The 17,732-nt window shown below is 34.7% G+C and overlaps 1 protein-coding gene across 1 annotated transcript in view; it reads left to right on the top strand.

The window, feature by feature from the left end:
* Window positions 1-17,732, top strand: part of SNX2 (sorting nexin 2) — a gene marked incomplete at both ends in the record, with an annotated part of 47,624 nt that overhangs the window by 21,669 nt on the left and 8,223 nt on the right. Inside the window, 8 exons of the mRNA XM_080698904.1 lie at window positions 202-365; window positions 2,049-2,115; window positions 2,245-2,288; window positions 4,216-4,357; window positions 9,732-9,810; window positions 15,022-15,097; window positions 16,379-16,492; window positions 16,746-16,839. Coding sequence (XP_080555030.1) covers window positions 202-365; window positions 2,049-2,115; window positions 2,245-2,288; window positions 4,216-4,357; window positions 9,732-9,810; window positions 15,022-15,097; window positions 16,379-16,492; window positions 16,746-16,839 — 780 coding nt within the window. The remainder of the gene's footprint in view (window positions 1-201; window positions 366-2,048; window positions 2,116-2,244; window positions 2,289-4,215; window positions 4,358-9,731; window positions 9,811-15,021; window positions 15,098-16,378; window positions 16,493-16,745; window positions 16,840-17,732) is intronic.

Genomic DNA, 17,732 nt, shown 5'->3' with positions numbered 1-17,732 from the left:
CCTAAAACCAACTAAATTTCTGTTGGTTTTAAAGTTATAGCAACTAAGAAAGAATTTATAAAATTCTTTTATAATGATAATTTTGAAAACATTTAACTGTTTCTAGGTACTATAAAATGTTTTTCTTAATTTATTAACTGCTGTACAGTTACTAGAAATTTGTTGCTATTTCCTTAGTTGACTTGTTTAATTTGTGTTTAGAAGCCACAGAAGAAGTTTCTTTGGACAGCCCAGAAAGGGAGCCTATCCTCTCCTCTGAGCCTTCTCCTGCAGTCACACCTGTCACGCCTACTGCACTCATTGCTCCTAGAATTGAATCAAAGAGTATGTCTGCTCCTGTGATCTTTGATAGATCCAGGGAGGAGGTATGGAAACGTGTCTATATTCTAAGTTAATAAATAAATAAGATAGTTTTTGTTCCCCAACCAATCTTACAATTTAGCAAGACTATTTTAAAAAAAGGCTTGGGTATAGAATGCCTTTGGGTTCAGTACCCTATACCAAAAAAAACCCCACCCATAATTAAGTAACAATTACACACAAAGATATGAGTAATCTCACAAACATAATGTTAAGGAAAATGAATATTTACTGCATGAGTCCATGATATAAACTTTAAAAACAGGTAAAACTAATGAAGCGTTCGAGGTTAGAGTCGTGGTTGTGTTGGCAGGGTGAAGGTTCAGTTTTGACTGAAGTGGAATAGGAGGGTCTTCTGGGCTGTACTTGTGTTTGTTTCTCATCTTGGTTTTGGTTATACATATGTGTTCACTTTGTGAAAGTTCACTGAGCTGTACACTTATAATTTATATGCCTTTATGTTACGATTCAAAAACAGGTTTACTTTAAAAATCTGTAAGAAGGGAACCTTTATAAAAATAATTATGGCTAGAAAAACCTTTTTATTGTCACTTGCCTTGAAATTTTGTAAAGTATAATTTGAGTATCAAAGTATAATCTTTGAGTTTTCTTCCTGAAAATAACAAAGCTTTTCTGCAGAACTGCTATTTGAATTGCTTGTTTTTTTGTTTTTGTTTTTTTGTGGGTCTGAGGATGGAACCCAAGGGTATTCAACCTCCAAGATATACCCCCTGTCCTATTTTTTATTATTTTGAAACAGGGTCTCACTAAGTTGCGGACAGTCTCGCTGGGTTACAAGTGTGTGCCACCACGCCCGTCTTGAATTGCTTGTTTTTAATGGCATTCAAAGGGCCTTTCTGTAATCTTCTAAGAATATTATTTTTCCCACATACTGCTCTTTTAAATTGAACTTTTTATAGTGTTTTTATTGGCTCCAAGAATATGTGTTTACTAGGTATTTAAAGAAATCATGATGCAAATGTTGCTTTTTTTTTTTTTTTTTTTTTTTTTTTGAGGGTCTGGGGATGGAACCCAGGGGCATTCAACCTCTGAGCTACACCCCCTGCCCTATTTTTTATTCTTTATTTTGAAACTGGGTCTCACTGAGTTGCAAAGGGCCTCACTAAGTAGCTGAGGCTGTCTGCGAACCGGGATCCTTCAGTCTCAGCCTCCCGAATGCTAGGATTACAAGCGTGCACCACCACGCCCGGCTTAATGTTGCTTTTTGGTATAATAATTTCTGTAAGTATGTAAGATTATACTGGTGAAAAGTAATGTCTACTTCCTGGTTATTCAAGAACATACACCCAACTTTTAAAAATGTTAATATTAAAAATAAAGAGATTCAGTATATAGAACAAAAAAAGTTCACAATATTCATACAGAAAGCTAAAACCTAAAACTTTTTTCTATATCCGAGAAATTGTGAGAATACACAATATTCTATCCTCCAAATAATCCTTATCCTATTAATTTTGTGTTTTGTTCACATGGTCAAGAAATGTGACCATTTTTTATTGTTTTTTAGAACTGTAGTGCCGAGTGGCTTTTTAAGTTTTTTTTTTTTTTTGTATGTGTGTGTGTGTGACAGCAACCTTAGTAGAGCATAGATGATAAAAATAGTTATTAGTTTTATAAGAATAATTTAAGTAGGAATCTTTTTAACATGAAAAATAATGCCATTCTAGATTGAAGAAGAAGCAAATGGAGATATTTTTGATATAGAAATTGGTGTATCAGATCCAGAGAAAGTTGGTGAGTAAATATTTATTATGTTTTAGACTTATTTTTTATTTGGTTGTCATGCCTCTTTTTCACTAAATACATCATTACAGTAATGGTACTTTTAGGCAAATGATTTTTAATATTTGACTTTTCTTGTAGGTGATGGCATGAATGCTTACATGGCATATAGAGTAACAACAAAGGTGAGCCTTTTGCCTTTAATAAAATTTTGACACTTCACTGTGTAGTAGAGGAGATTAAGATGATTAAGTCAAAAGTGAATCCTGTCTTTATAAAGATTACTATCTCATGAAGATTGCTATGAAGTTGTTACAGTGAGTTGTAAGTGACTTAATAGAGCATTCTGTGAGAGTACTCAGGGAGGGAATTAATCTGGATTTGCGGATCAGGGAAGGCTTCTGGGGAAAGTATTGTCTAACCCAAGACAAAGGTGAGGAAAGTGATGGGGAAGAAGGAAAAAACAAGAGGTTGTTTGTTGCAGGCAAAAGAGTTTGCTCCTGTAAAAGCCAAAAGTCAGTGAAGCATTGTGTGTTCTAGGATCTGTAATTCTAGGATGATGATTAAAATTGTTTGGCCATAAGCCTCCATGTATTATGCAAAGCCACATTAAGGAGATTAGACTTCATCTGAAGTATAATGGATAGCCATTAAAGTGGTTCAAACAAGGGTGTAACACTGTTAGATTTTGTTTGTTTTAGACATATCTCTCCAGCCGCAATGTGAATTTGGAGGGTCATGGTAGTGGAGAGGATTTCAAGAGGCCGCTTTTAGGCTGGGTGTGGTGGTGATGCCTGTATCCTACTACTGAGGAATATGAGACAGAAGGATTGAAGGTTCAAGGCCAGTGCCTGATAACAGCAAAAAGAGGGCTTGGAGTGTGGTTCAGCAGTAGAATGACCCTGGGTTCAATCCCCAGTACCAAAAATAAATTAAATAAATAAATAAATGAGGCCACTACAATTACTAAAAGATTGTAGGCCTTCAAATCTTTAAAAGAGAGAGTATTTTGTAGCAGTCCTAGCTATAAGAAGTAGTATTTGATCCTAAGGAATATGGTTTTAGAAGTAAAACAAATCACTGCTATTACTTACGTAGAAGGAAGAATTAATAAGAATTGGGTATAAGTGAGGAAGAAGCAGGATGCCTAAGTTGCTAAATAGAGGAACTTTGTAGTTGTGGACATGATCTCTGTAGAAGGACAAGATGTGTTATGGGCGTTGTGGTGGCATACCTTAATTCTAGTTCTTGGGAGGCTGAGATGGGAGGACTGTAGGTTCTAGAGCATCCTCACCAACTTACTGAGACCCTAAGCAACATAGTAAGGCCCTGTTTCAAAACAAAAATAAAATAGGGCTGGAAATGTAGCTGGATGCAGGTTGACTCTGGATTCAATCTATAGTAGCCCCCCCCCCCAAAAAAAAAAGGCAAGATGTGGAAGAACACAGTATGGAGTGAGATTTGTTAATTTATTAAACAGTATTCATTAAATACATACCTTGATGCCAGGCTTTCTCTTGCAAAGAATAGAGCATAGTAGTATGAACAGTAAAGACAAATTATTAAATTATGAATCTTAAATTCATTTGCATATAATTTAAGATACATTCATTTAAGGTACATAAAGATTCATTTAGGAAGATACATAAAAATTTAAGATTCATTAGTATAGCTGGGTGTGGTGACACATGCCTATAATCTCAGTACTTGGGAGGTAGATATGGAGAAGCTCCATTCCAGGCCTACCTCTGTCTACAATTTAGCAAAAGACCCTATTCCAAATTAAAAATAGGTTAGGGATATGAAGGTAGAATGCCCTTGGATTCAATCCCCAAAGTACCCCTTCCCTTTCAAAGAAAAAATTCATTAGTATAGGCATGGTACAAGAGAAAGATGGATTAGGGATAGAATAAAGCAAATATTTTCTCTAAAGTTTCTTTTTTTAAGAACTATCATTTAAGGTTTTAAAAAATTGTTAGAAACCTATGTGACATATTAGGTACTCTGTATTCTTTTGCAAAATTGAGCCATGTGTGTATATATTTACAATTATAGCAATAACTTCTAAATATTTACTATTAAAAACTTGTGACACCTCTTCTTCATCTGTAGACATCACTTTCCATGTTCAGCAAGAGTGAATTTTCAGTTAAAAGAAGATTCAGTGACTTTTTGGGTTTGCACAGCAAACTAGCGAGCAAGTATTTACATGTGGGATATATTGTGCCACCAGCTCCAGAAAAGAGTATAGTAGGTAAGCATGAATAAAAAAATGATAATAATTTTTGTTACTGTTGCAAGTTCAATTTCAGCCTATATATTTGTGGATTTCAGAGTCATTCACTATCAACATCTTAAAATGCCTGGAGGTACAGAATTTGTGGTAATCATGTATCTGTTGAAGAATGTATAGCTAATAATTTTATTTCTAACCCCTGAGGGTTTAGGTGTTGGATATCATATTAAAATTTACCAAGTTGAAAGCAGTTGGAAACCGTACCCTTTTTGGCTAATTAAAATAGAGTTTTCTGAGTCAAACCCGTAGGATACTTATTGGTATTAATGTATTAACACTTAGAGGTATTTAGCCCTTAGCTTAAAGTTATCCAAAAAGAAGATTTGATCTAACCTTGCTCATATAAGAACTACTTGAACTTAGTTTATTTTATACTTCAGTTTAAATGTTTAAAAACTTTTCTACTTACCACGCATGGTGGTGCACATGTATAATCCCAGTACTTGGGAGACTGAGACAGGAGTATTTTAGGTTCAAGGACAGTTTCAGCAACTTAGTGAGACCATAAGGTTAATGGTGTAACTCAGAGGTAGACTGCTTCTAGGTTCAATCTGAAGTACCACACAAAAACAAAGTTAATAAAAAGCATTCTACTTATGACAGCAATAAAGGCTTAGTTAAGAAAGTGCAGAAAATTACAAAAGAAGAAGTAAACCTCCAGTATCTAATCATTAAAAGACATACCATCTCTGCCTGGTGTGGTGGCGCACACTTGTAATCCCTGCGCTTGGGAGGAGGAGACAGGAGGATCGCGCAGGTTCAAAGCCAGCCGTGCTGGCTTAAGAGACCCTGTTTCCAAATAAAAATATAAAAAATAGGTGTCTGGGAGTGAGTGTAGACCGGAGGTAGAAGGGTTTCCAGGAACCCAGTACCACCACCAATAATAATAATAATAACAACAACAACAATAATAATAATAATAATAATAATAATGAATAAAAAACAGGACAAGGGATGTAGCTCAGAGGTCAAATGCCCCTGGGTTCCATTCCCAGACCCACAAAATAAAAGTTTGTGCAAAAAGTTTGTAAGACAAAAACATTTAATGATTTTTTTTTTACATACTCTTAGTTTCTGGCTTAATAGAAGATAGCTGTATTTGTATATCTCTTTCTGCATTCAATTCATTGTGATATATCAGTGCCAGGTGTAGTGGGGCACACCTTTAATCCAAACACTTTCAAGGTTGAGACAAGAGGATTATAGGTTTGAGGCCATTTAGTGGGATACTCGGCAACTTACTAAGAACTTGTTTCAAAGTAAAAAGGAAGCTGGGCCTGGTAGCGTACACTTGTAATTCGTACACTTGTAATCCTAGTACTCGCTTGTAATCCCAGTACTCCGGAGGCTGAGACAGGAGAATCACATGTTCTCAGCCAGCCTCAGCTATTATTTAGTGAGGCCTTCTGCAACTTAGGCCTTGTTTCAAAATAAAGAATAAAAATAGGACTAAGGTAAGCCTGGCATGGTGGCGCAGGCTTGTAATTCCAGCATCTGGGAGGCTGAGACAGGAGGATTGTGGTTCGTGGACAGCCTCAGCTACTTAGGACCTCCGCAACTTAGTGAGACCCATTTTCCAAATAAAGAATGAAAAATCGGGCCTAGGGGTCTAGCTCGGAGGTAGAATGCCCTAGGGTTCAATCCCCAGCACCACTCACACACACAAAAAAGGACTAAGGATGTAGCTCAGAAATAAAATGCCCCAAGGTTCAATCCCCAGTACTGCCAATAAGTAGATAAAAAATAAAAATGGCTTGGGATATAGCTCAGCAGTAGAATGACCCTGGGTCCATTCCCCCAGTACTAAAAAAAAAACTTAATACTGCTATTAAAAAGAGACTTTGTCATTTCCCTTAAAAGGGTATTTGAAATTCTTCAGATATTTTGAGCTATAATTTAAAAACTGCTAGTATACATAGTTATCTTACTTCTATCTTTAGTTATCATGTTTTCTGTGTAGGTTAAAATATTTTATCATAAATTATTTATTAGTAATATCTTTACTTTTTGCTTAAAGTCATGCAACTATACATGACAAAGAGGTAAACAGCACGTTGGTGGCTAGATGTGCTAGGCTAATCTTCACACATTAATTTAAAAACTTAGAAACTAAATTCGCATGCCTAAGTTTATTGTTTTTAACTAATTTTTTTTAATTTAATAACTTTAGCATTCCGTGAATTATTGCAATGTAATGAATAGCACTTGTAAATTCAAAAAGTACAAGTCTGAATCTTAAGATCCCTTTCTGTTACTGATTCTGACAGCTTTCAGACAGTAATCAAAGACATTGACATTGTTATGCTTATATTATCTATTTTGTGTTCCTATATACACGACTAGACTAGCCCATTAAACTGTGTCACTATCAATTCATAGGAATAACTAACATTTTCTGATAATTTTCTGGTATACTATGCTAAGTACTTTATATACCTTATCTCATTCAGTCCTCACAGCCGTGTTATTAGGTTGACTTATCATTGTCTTTATTTATTTTTTTGTGAATAGAACCCAGGGCCTTCTACTTCCAGGCTACCCCTCCAAACCTATTTTATATTTTATTTGGAAACAGAGTCTCACTAAGTTGCTGAGAGCCTCTCTAAGTGCTGAGGCTGGCTTCGAACCTGCAATCCTCCTATTTCATCCTCCCAAGTACTGGGATTACAAGTATGCATCACCATGCCTGGCTCTCATTGTCTTTATTTAATGGATAACTTTTTTTTTTTTTTTTTTTTTTGCCGTACTGGGGATGGAACCAAAGGGCATTCTACCTCTGAGCTACACCCCCAGCCCTATTTTTTATTCTTTATTTTGAAACAGGGTCTCACTGAGTTGCAAAGGGGCTCACTAAGTAGCTGAGGCTGTCCACAAACCACGATTCTCTGGTGTCTGCCTCCTGAATGCTGGGATTACAAGCATGTGCCACCATGCTGGCTAATGGACAACTTTTCATAAAGTTAAATTGAGGTTATGTGGTACATGCCCCAAGTTATCCTGCATGGCAGAGCACAGCTTTACACGTAAGCTCTGTTGTCCTACAGCTTGTGCTCTTAGCCACAGTTCTGTTGTGCCTCCTATTTTTTTTATTACTTTCATACCATCATGTTTTGCTTGTTTTCTGCTCTTTTTTTTTTTTTTTAATCTAAAGTAGAAAACTTTGTTTTGTTTTCAGCCCAGGGCCTAACACATACTAGAAATACACTGTACTACTGAACTATATCTCTAGCCCCAACTTTCTGTTTTTGAAAAAAATACTTAATATTGTAGAATTGTATAAAATACACTTAGAATTGATTAAATTGCTTAAAAATACACCTCATTCAAAAAGATTTGAGGGGAACTATATCAATAAAGAAATGAGCAGCAAAGAAAGTCACATAGTATAAGATGACTTCAAATAAAACAGTATCCTCCAAAAGTCTTGAGCAATTATTAAAATCGGTGACAAATGAATCTTTGGATTTTCTGGTAGCCAGCCAAGCAGTCATTTATAAATTTCATATTATTCAAAAACTTTTAAGTAAAGGAAATATTGTTTAATAAAAATTAAAAGCATGAAAGATTCTTTTAATTATATATCTGGTGGCTTTCAAGTAATGGACACCTAAAGTGGGCCAGTGGACTAAGAGTGGTGACTTTATGCTGAGAAGCTATAACTGCCACTGAAGGAAGAGTATTCTTTATTAGCACACAATTTTTACCACTCAGTAGAACCTCAGTCGACAGAAAAACACTTTTATGTAGAAACTGTTAGGAAAGAAAAATGAGTTGAAAAATTTGAGAGTTCACTGGTTAAGGTAAGTTGTTTTGTCTCCATCATAATGTACTATAATGATTACCTCTAGGAATTAGCATGAATCATGAGATTCCCCTCTCTCCAGGGAAATAAAATATGTACAATAACTAACATGCCACATCCAGTAAACAGGCTAGGTAATTTTAGGTGTCTAAATTTTCCTATTCAAACCTTTATGTTTTAATGGTATTTTGATAAAGTATTAATCATGATATATATAGTTATTATAAACAAGAACATGCTTTTATCTGTGCCAAGGAAAGCATATAGCAAATTTATCATATATGTGTGTGTGTGTGTGTGTGTAATATATATATATATGTATGTATGTATGTATGTATGTATGTATGTATGTATTTGTGTGTCTTTGTGTGTGTGGTACTGGGGATGGAACCCAGGGGCCTTCTACCTATAGGCTACACTCCCAGAAATATTTTTATGTTTTATTTGGAAACAGGGTCTCACTAAATTGCTGAGCGCCTCACTAAGTAGCTGAAGCTGGATTTAAACCTTTGCAGTCCTCCTATCTCAGCCTCCCAAGTACTGGGATTACAAGCGTGTGCCACCACGCCCGACTATGAATTATATGTATTTTTTTAAATTTATTTTTATTTTTTTTATTTTTGGTGGTACTGGGGTTCCTGGAAGCCTTTCTACCTCCGGGCTACACTCCCAGACCTATTTTATATTTTTGAAACAGGGTCTCTTACGCCAGCAAGGCTGGCTTCGAACCTGCGCGATCCTCCTGTCTCTGCCTCCCAAGTGCGGGGATTACAAGCGTGCGCCACCACGCCCGGCCATGAGTTATATATATATATATATATATATATATATATATATATATATATATATATATATATATATATATATATATTTAGTACTGGGGATTTAACCTAGAGGCATTCTACCTCAGAGCTAAACCCCTACCCCTTTTTATTTTTGTTTTGAAACAAGGTTTCACTAGGTTGCTAAGAGTCTTGCAGTGTTACTGAGGCTGTCCTTGAACCTGAAATCCTCATTGAACTGCAGGTTTCTCAAGTACTAGGATAAGGATGTGCCACCATGCCCAGCTCATTTATCTTTATTTTTTTCATCTGAGATGTAAAGAACCCTTAATAATTGTGTATAAGAAATGGTAATGTTAGCTGAGTTTCAGGTTTCTGATTTAAAATTTTATTATACATATTAAAATGTGAAAACATTTGAACTTACCAGGAGTATAAAATATTACAGATAAGGAAAAATTTTGACAAACCTTTATGTAAAAAGATAATTTGGGTCAAAAAACTATAGACACAACATCTGCTTTATCTGTTCTTTTATGTCTTATTTATTTCTCAAATAGAGATATTAATATATATGAGATTTAATTCCTCAAAATATTGAAATACTGTTCTTTAATTAAGATAGCAGTCAATCTTAGAAGCTTTTTTGTCAAGTTAAAATTTAAAGTATATTTTAAATAATGAAATGATTATAAAATATTGCTTCACAAAAATGTAAAATTATGAATCTCATTCAACTTTTTCAAAGGTATGACAAAGGTCAAAGTAGGTAAAGAAGATTCTTCATCCACCGAGTTTGTAGAAAAACGAAGAGCAGCTCTTGAAAGGTAATTTGGGATAGCAATACTTTATTACTCTCATATTTTTACCTCAGTAATATAAATATAATTGCATTAATGACAGAATTATGTTTTAATATATAATTTTTAAAGTACCATTTGATGGCTCTTAGAGTAAAATTTTTACTTATAAAACTTCTTTTAAGCTGGGCATGGTAGTGCACGCTTGCAATCCCAGTACTCGGGAGGCTGAGACAGGAGGATTGTAGGTTCAAAGCCAGTGAGGCTCTCAGAAACCTGGTGAGAGCCTGTTTTCAAGTAAAGAAATAAAATCAAGCTGGGGGTATAGCTTGGAGTTAGAAAGCTTCAGGGTTTAATCCCCAGTATCAAAAGTTAAATAAATAAACAACTACTTTTAGCAACATAATTACTATATTGTTTTTATTAATCATCATTAGTTGTGTGTGTGTGTGTGTGTGTGTGTGTGTGTGTGTGTGTGTGTGTGTGTGTTGCTGGGGATTGAGCCCAGTGGCATTCTACCTCCTGGCTATACCCCTAGCCCTATTTTTATTTTTATTTTTTTTCTAAACAGGGTGAACCTAAGTTGTGGAGGGCCTCACAAGTTCCTGAGGCTGGCCGGGAACCTGTGATCCTTCTGTCTCACCCACCCAAGTACTGGCATTACAAGCATGTGCCACCATGCCTGGCCTCGTTAGTAGTTTAATAAAATAATACCTGTTGTTTTTGTTCCATATGTTATACACAGAAATATAAAGTCACGAGTTAAGTAAAATATAGTATCATAGATATAGACACCAAGAGCACTAAGAAACTGTTAGGCTTGTAAAAGGAACACATGGAAGTTGTGATTGGGGGAAAAGGGTTGATAAAAGTGTTTGGAGAGGTCTGGAGATGTAGCTCAGTGGTAGAGCATTTGCCTAGCATGGTTGAGGCCCCAATTTTAGTTCCCAGCACCACACACAAAAAGGCTTGGATAAAAATAATCCCACTTTGGTGTCCTTTTAGGTTCTTATGAAATTATACTATTTTCATATACTGATTAAATAGTTTAACTTACTATAGTTTTTTCTAAATTAATCTTTATTATTTGGTAAAAAGATTACTAAAACCAGTGGAAAATGCAGTATGTTTTCTTCACTTTTGTGTACTTGATATTGACTTGAATGTGTCATCAATAGTATTTATTCTTGTTTGGGTTGACTGTATACTTAGAATCTTGCTTTAGAGCACATGATTGCACATTTCCTATAGCTTTGAAGACTTGTCTTCATTTTAGCAGACTAAAGGATGGGAGAAATCCCACTTCCAGAATCTTAACATATATTCCTTTCTTGCTATGCTGAAAATGTGAGAAAACAAATTTCGAAGTATTGTAAAGCCAAACTTTCATTACTTAGGCTTGAGGCATTTATTTATGGCCATAGGTATTTTGTTTCTTTCTTCTTATTAAATTTTCCCATTTGACTTGAAATAATTGGTTGAGGTAGGTAGGACAGGTTTTGGGAGTGGTGTGTATATATATATGTACACATACACACATTACGCACATATTCATATATACATATAAACACATAAATATATTGAGGGTACAGTTATTTTTCTTTTCTTTCTTTTTTTTTTTTTTTTTTTTGGTACCGGGGATGGAACCCAGGGGCATTCTACCTTCGAGCTATACCTCTAACCCTATTATTTTATTTATTATTTTAAAACAGGGTCTCACTGAGTTGCAAAGGGCCTCACTAAGTAGCTGAGGCTGGCTGCAAACCTGGATCTTCTTGTCTCAGCCTCCCAGTTGCTGGGATTACAAGTGTGTACCACCATGCCTGGCTCTACAAGTTATTTTTTAAAAATATTTTCAAGGCATTTTATATCTCGTGTTTAGTAGTAAATCATTGACATTTTAAGCAAGTGCTACAGGTAATGTCAAGTTGAAAAATATGTAAAAAGAAAGGCTAAAGAATGTTCAGTTTAAAAATTTTATGTTTGCGAAAACCAAAAGGGGAGATTATATTTTAGGATGATTAGCATTTACTCAGAAAAAGAGTTTCAGTTGAATCAAGAGAAGTTTAGATTAGACATTAGGGGCCGGGATGTAGCTCAGTGGCAAGGCGCCTGCTTTGCAGGTGTGGTGCTCTGGGTTCAATCCCCGGTTCCAAAAAAGACAAAAAAAAAAAAGAACCCCTTTAGATTAGACATTAGAATTGATGTTGTTGTGAGAATTATGGAATTGATTTTTTAGGAATAAAGGCACATGATGTTCTGCCTTGATTTTACTTCATCCTCCTCAAAAGGATGGCCACAATCCTGTTAAAAAGAAAAAAGAAAAAAAGCTGGGCATGCTGTTGCACTACTTTAATCCCTGTATTTGGGAGGCCATGTAGACAGGAAGATCACGGGTTCATGGAAGCCTCAACATGTGGTGAGACTCATCAACCTAGTGAGACCCTGTGTCCAAATAAGAAATAAAACTGGGCTGGGGATATAGCTCAAAGGTAGAATGCCTCTGGGTTTAATCCTCAGTACTACATACACACACAAAAGATTTAGAATCTTTTTTTATTTGAGGTCTGCGCTAATTGCACTGTGGGGCCTTAGGAACGTTACTTAAATTTAGCCTTACCTCTAACTTGTAAGTGAATCAGGATTGTGTTCATTTCAGACCCTAGGAACCCAATTGGGAGGGCCTACATAGTTAATATAAATTAATCTGGAATGCAACTATTTCCCATCAGTCCAGTTACTACTAGTCCAAAGACCTTCATTAACTGCAATGGTCTCCTCATTGGTCTCCCTTCTTTCATTCTTGGCATTTTCACCCTTTTTTAATTTGGCAGTTAGAGAAAAATCCTTTCAAAACATAAATTGGATTACAGTAATCTCTAATTTTACTCAGTAAAAGCCAAAGTCCTTATAATGGGGATTTCAAGTCTCCCCATGATTGCACTGCTCAGTCTGTTTTTGATCTCCTGTCCTCCTTGACCACTTACCCTACTCTGGGTCACACTGGCATTTTTGCACCCCAGGCATTCCATCTTAGTCTTTTATTATCATTTTCTAGAATATTGTTTTCTAAAACTGATTCCTCAGAAAACTAGTATGTGGAAGGATGGAAAAAGGAATCTATAGTCAACTGAGTTTTGTTAGCATAGAGTTTTACAAGTTAAATCAGCTTTATTTGCTATAGGAATTCTCAAAACACTAATATAATGGAATATGTATGTAATATATTTTATACTTTTTTGATTATGGAATCACTTTTCCATGGAGTACTGACACAGAACTAGTAATCTTTAAGAGCAACAGTGGAAACATACTTTACAATATAAGTAATAGTAGGTATTTTCATTTTTGTTTGAAATATTGCTATATTTCTTAAAGATTGAATTCTACATGCTTTGTCTTTTTTTTTTTTTTTTTGCTCGCTCATTTTACAAATATACGAGTGTATGCTATTTGCCAGTAACAAAATGAACAACTTATGCAAACTGCCTTTATTGGTAATTTATGTAGTACACAGCCTAAACAACTAAGTAACTTACCTAATAGTATTGGGGGAATTTTACTGTTAAAATTTTAAGTAAAAACAGGGCATGGTGGCATACCCTTGTAATCCTGGTACTTGGGAGGCTGAGACAGGAAGATCACAGGTTCATGGCCAGCCTCACCTATTTAATAGGCCCTCCGCAACTTAGGGGGACCCTGTTTCAAAATAAATAATAAAATGTAGGGCTGGGGGATGTGGCTTAGGCTCAGAGGTAGAATGTCCCTGAGTTCAGTCCCCATAAGAAAACACACACACACACACACACACACACACACACACACACACACACACACACACTAAAATTCCAGTTGGAAAATACCAACATTTCTTAAATTTACAGGATTAGTGTTCTTAGTGTATCTCTCTTTTGGCTCCATAATACAGACAGCATATATTTTTTTAGACCGCAGTGTACATTGTATTGGACAAATCTGTTAAATGTTCTGTTTCTATTATAACTTATGTGGACTACTAACGTAAAATGAAGCTTAATATGGTCTGTGCTTTTATTTAAATATATAAAAGTAGAAATTAACATTTAAACATCAGTAAAATGATCATTATAATTATGGTGTAGAATTTGTTCCTTCTAGAAGTATACCATTTTTTCAAAAACAATTTTAGGCATATTTTATTACCTTACTAAAATGTAGAAAATTGCTTAGTATATTCAGAATTTATAAATTATATACAGAATATTGACTTATAGAGAAACAATAAAGGTATCTTAACTGTGAGGTAATTATTTTACTTGAAATATTACTGCATGTGGTCATTGATCTAGGGAAAGAGCAGTCCTTGAAAAATGGGATTAGATGAGTTAATTGAGAATCATCGATAGTTGAACTGTTTCCTTTTTATGAAATCATGATTGCAAATTCATTTTCACTGGCAAGCAAATTTGAGTCTAGTAAAAAATGGCTGAAGTTGAGCTGATAGTGAATTCAACAGTAATATTTTTTTACTTTGCCTTTATGTAGACTATTTATAAAAATGTCAAAACTAAAAAAAAAAGTAGAGAAGGAAATTTAGTGCTTATCAAATAAGGACCAAGGCTAATTGCAATAATTTAAATCTGTTGACAAGCAAAAGACAAAAACTTGGTAGACATTTTCCATTTTGGTGGTAATAGCAATTATAGTTAGGTGGAATAGATAGATATTAGGACTTAAAATTATAATAGGTAACATAATATCTCTATCCAAAGATATAATTATTAATTCTAATACTTTATAGCAAAAAGTTTGGTAAATTGTTTAATCTCTCCGACTTTTATCCTCACCCCTGCCATTTCTCTATAAAAAATATGTCAATTTTCAAAAGATAAAAGCTTTTTAATTATTGAATTGCTGTAAGATTCTGAATTATAGTGAGAGTAGACTAACAGGCATACTGAAGACCTAGGGTTTTTTTTTAATCTTTATTCTTTTGTTAAAATATGATTTAAACTTAAAAGCTACTAATAGACCGGTATGGTGGCACCTGCCAGTAATACAGTACTTAGGAGGCAGAGCCAGCCTCAGCAACTTAGCAAGACCCTGTTAGCAAAATAAAAAGTAAAATAGGGCTGGTGTTAGAGCTTGAAATAAAATACCTTTAGTTTCAACCCCCAAGCATCATGAATGAGTCAATGAATGAATGAACGCACGCATACATGCATGCCAATAAAGGAGCAATTTTACCCTTAAATCTAGGTATCTTCAAAGAACAGTAAAACATCCGACTTTACTACAGGATCCTGATTTAAGGCAGTTCTTGGAGAGTTCAGAGGTATTATTTCTACTTTATTGTATGTAATAGTTCTCATTTACATTTGTCATTATAGTTTATATAAGAATATTCTGCAAATAATTAAGATGGAGAAAATAGTGGTTTTGTTATATATATATATATATTATTTTATTTTTTTTTTATTTTTATTTTTTTGTAGTATGGGGGGGTAGAACCCAGGGGCTTTCTGCCTTCAGGCTGTACTCCGAGACCTATTTTATATTTTATTTGGAAACAGGGTCTCACTAAGTTGCTGAGAGCCTCACTAAGTAGCTGAGGCTGGCTTTGAACCTATGTGATCCTCCTGTCTCAGACTACCAAGTGCGGGGATTACAAGCATGCACTACCACTCTCAGCTGGTTTTATTTTTTAATACATTAAGTACTTGACTAAATTACTAGCAGGATATCTCTTTAAATTGATAAGAGATATTCTTCTATTTTGTCCCTTATTTTGAAAATATAAAACCAGATTTTAAAGAATGATTTATAGTCTAACTCTTAATGTCCCAATTACTGTAGATATTATTATGGACCACAGTGTACATTGTACTATACAAATCTGTTAAATATTTGTTTCTATTATAATAACTTGTTGAAATGAGTTTATTTTGACTGAATTTTAGAGAGAGTTGACTGTCCAATTATGGGTCTACATTCTAATATCCTTATATTAGAATTCTAACTAATAATTCTTTTATGAGGTCTTGAAATGCCAAATCTGATTTGAAAATAGCCTAAATTATAGCCATGTTTCTTTTATATTCATATGATTTAAAAGACATTCTGGGCTTTTAAAAATAATTGAGAGTTCCAATTGTTACTGTTTAAGTTTTTTTTTAATTTACTCATCCTTTTTTTAAAACTAAAAAACACACAATTCTAACTGAGCAGAATGATCATTTTCTTAAGACTTTCCTTCTTTCGCCTTTTATAAACCTTGCATTTCTGTTAGCAAACAGGTGGCCAGTGTTTTGGTACTTGGCAATTTCTTAATCTGTTTTGACAAACGGTGTTTGTTTCATCTAAATGTAAACGTGCAGAAGAAAAGCAAATGGAAAGTCTATTTTTTACGTTTTCCTTTGAGAATGTACAAGTAGTGCATTTGAGAAATTAGATCTCACTGTTGAAATGTATGAGAGTGAAGAAAATGCAACCTTTTTTTTCTCTTTTCTTTTCTTTTCCTTTTTTTCTTTTGGGCAGGGGGGGTTCCCTTTTGTGCCCAGTTAAATCTCTAGGCTTTTAACCAGTTTGTTTGCCCTTATTTGTCATTCAATTCCAGCTGCCTAGAGCAGTTAATACACAGGCTCTGAGTGGAGCAGGAATATTGAGGATGGTGAACAAGGCTGCCGACGCTGTCAACAAAATGACAATCAAGATGAATGAATCGGATGCAGTAAGAGCTGATTTTTCGACTTGAATAATGAGATGAATTAATGAGCCCAACAATTGCATTTTAAAGCTGTACAAGTAGAAAATAGGATATTAATTTCCTTATTGAGTTTAGTTCTCAGCCACATCAGTTGACCACCATGGTTATACATGGTTAATTTGTTGCTTTAAAACAAGGAATGTAGCTTGCTATAGGTAACCTAATTTATAGTGGTTTGTTCTTCCTAAATTAGCCCATTTTTCATTTTTTTTCTTAGTGGTTTGAAGAAAAGCAGTTACAATTTGAGAATCTCGACCAGCAACTTAGGAAACTTCATGCTAGTGTTGAAGCCTTGGTCTGTCATAGGAAAGGTTTGTTTGCCTTGCTATTTGTGTTTAGCACCATAGAGCTAATTTAAATCTTTTATTTAAATTTTACTAATAAAGTGATTATTCTGAAATTATAGAAGAGGGAGAGTAATAATTTGAAAGGATATTCTATTTCAGTGTCATTATTAAATGTTTTATTCTATTTTAATCTAACTTCTAGTTTCAGAGTAGAAGCTTATAAAAGTATGTTTGAATTTTGGGTAAAAGTTATTCATTTGATTAGTTCTTTGTAGATGTATTTACTGTTTAACAGATGAAGATGTCTTACTCTAGTGACTTTAATTTTAATTTAAAAAACTCATGAGAGTAAAATACTAGAAAATTTTCTTGAAAGTATTTGTGCTTATTTACTGGGAAACCCTTTGAAGTGTTTTTAGCATTTTTAAATCACAGTATTTAAAATTCTAGGTTTTTAGCTGGTTTTGGTGGTACATGCTTATAATTTCAGTACTTAGAAGGCCGGGCATGGTGGCGCACGCTTGTAATCCCCGCGCTTGGGAGGCGGAGACAGGAGGATCGCGCAGGTTCAAAGCCAGGATCGCGCAGGTTCAAAGCCAGCCTCGCTGGCTTAAGAGACCATGTTTCCAAATAAAAAAAATATATAAAATAGGTCCGGGAGCGTAGCCCAGAGGTGGTAAAAGGGTTTCCAGGAACCCCAGTACCACACACAAAAAAAAATAATAATAATTTCAGTACTTAGAAGGATGAGACAGGAAGATCATAGGTTCATGACCAGCCACACAACCTAGTGAGGACTTCCTCAACTTAGTGAGATGCTGTGTCAAAATAAAAGAAAAATAGGGCTGAGGATGTAGCTTGGAGGTAGAGTGCCCTTGGGTTCCATCCCCAGTACCATAAAAAAATTTCTAGATTTT

Source organism: Muscardinus avellanarius (genome assembly GCF_963383645.1).
Source record: "Muscardinus avellanarius genome assembly, chromosome: 7".
In the NCBI taxonomy this organism is placed as follows: Eukaryota; Metazoa; Chordata; class Mammalia; order Rodentia; family Gliridae; genus Muscardinus; species Muscardinus avellanarius.
This window is presented reverse-complemented; position numbering and strand designations above follow the sequence as displayed.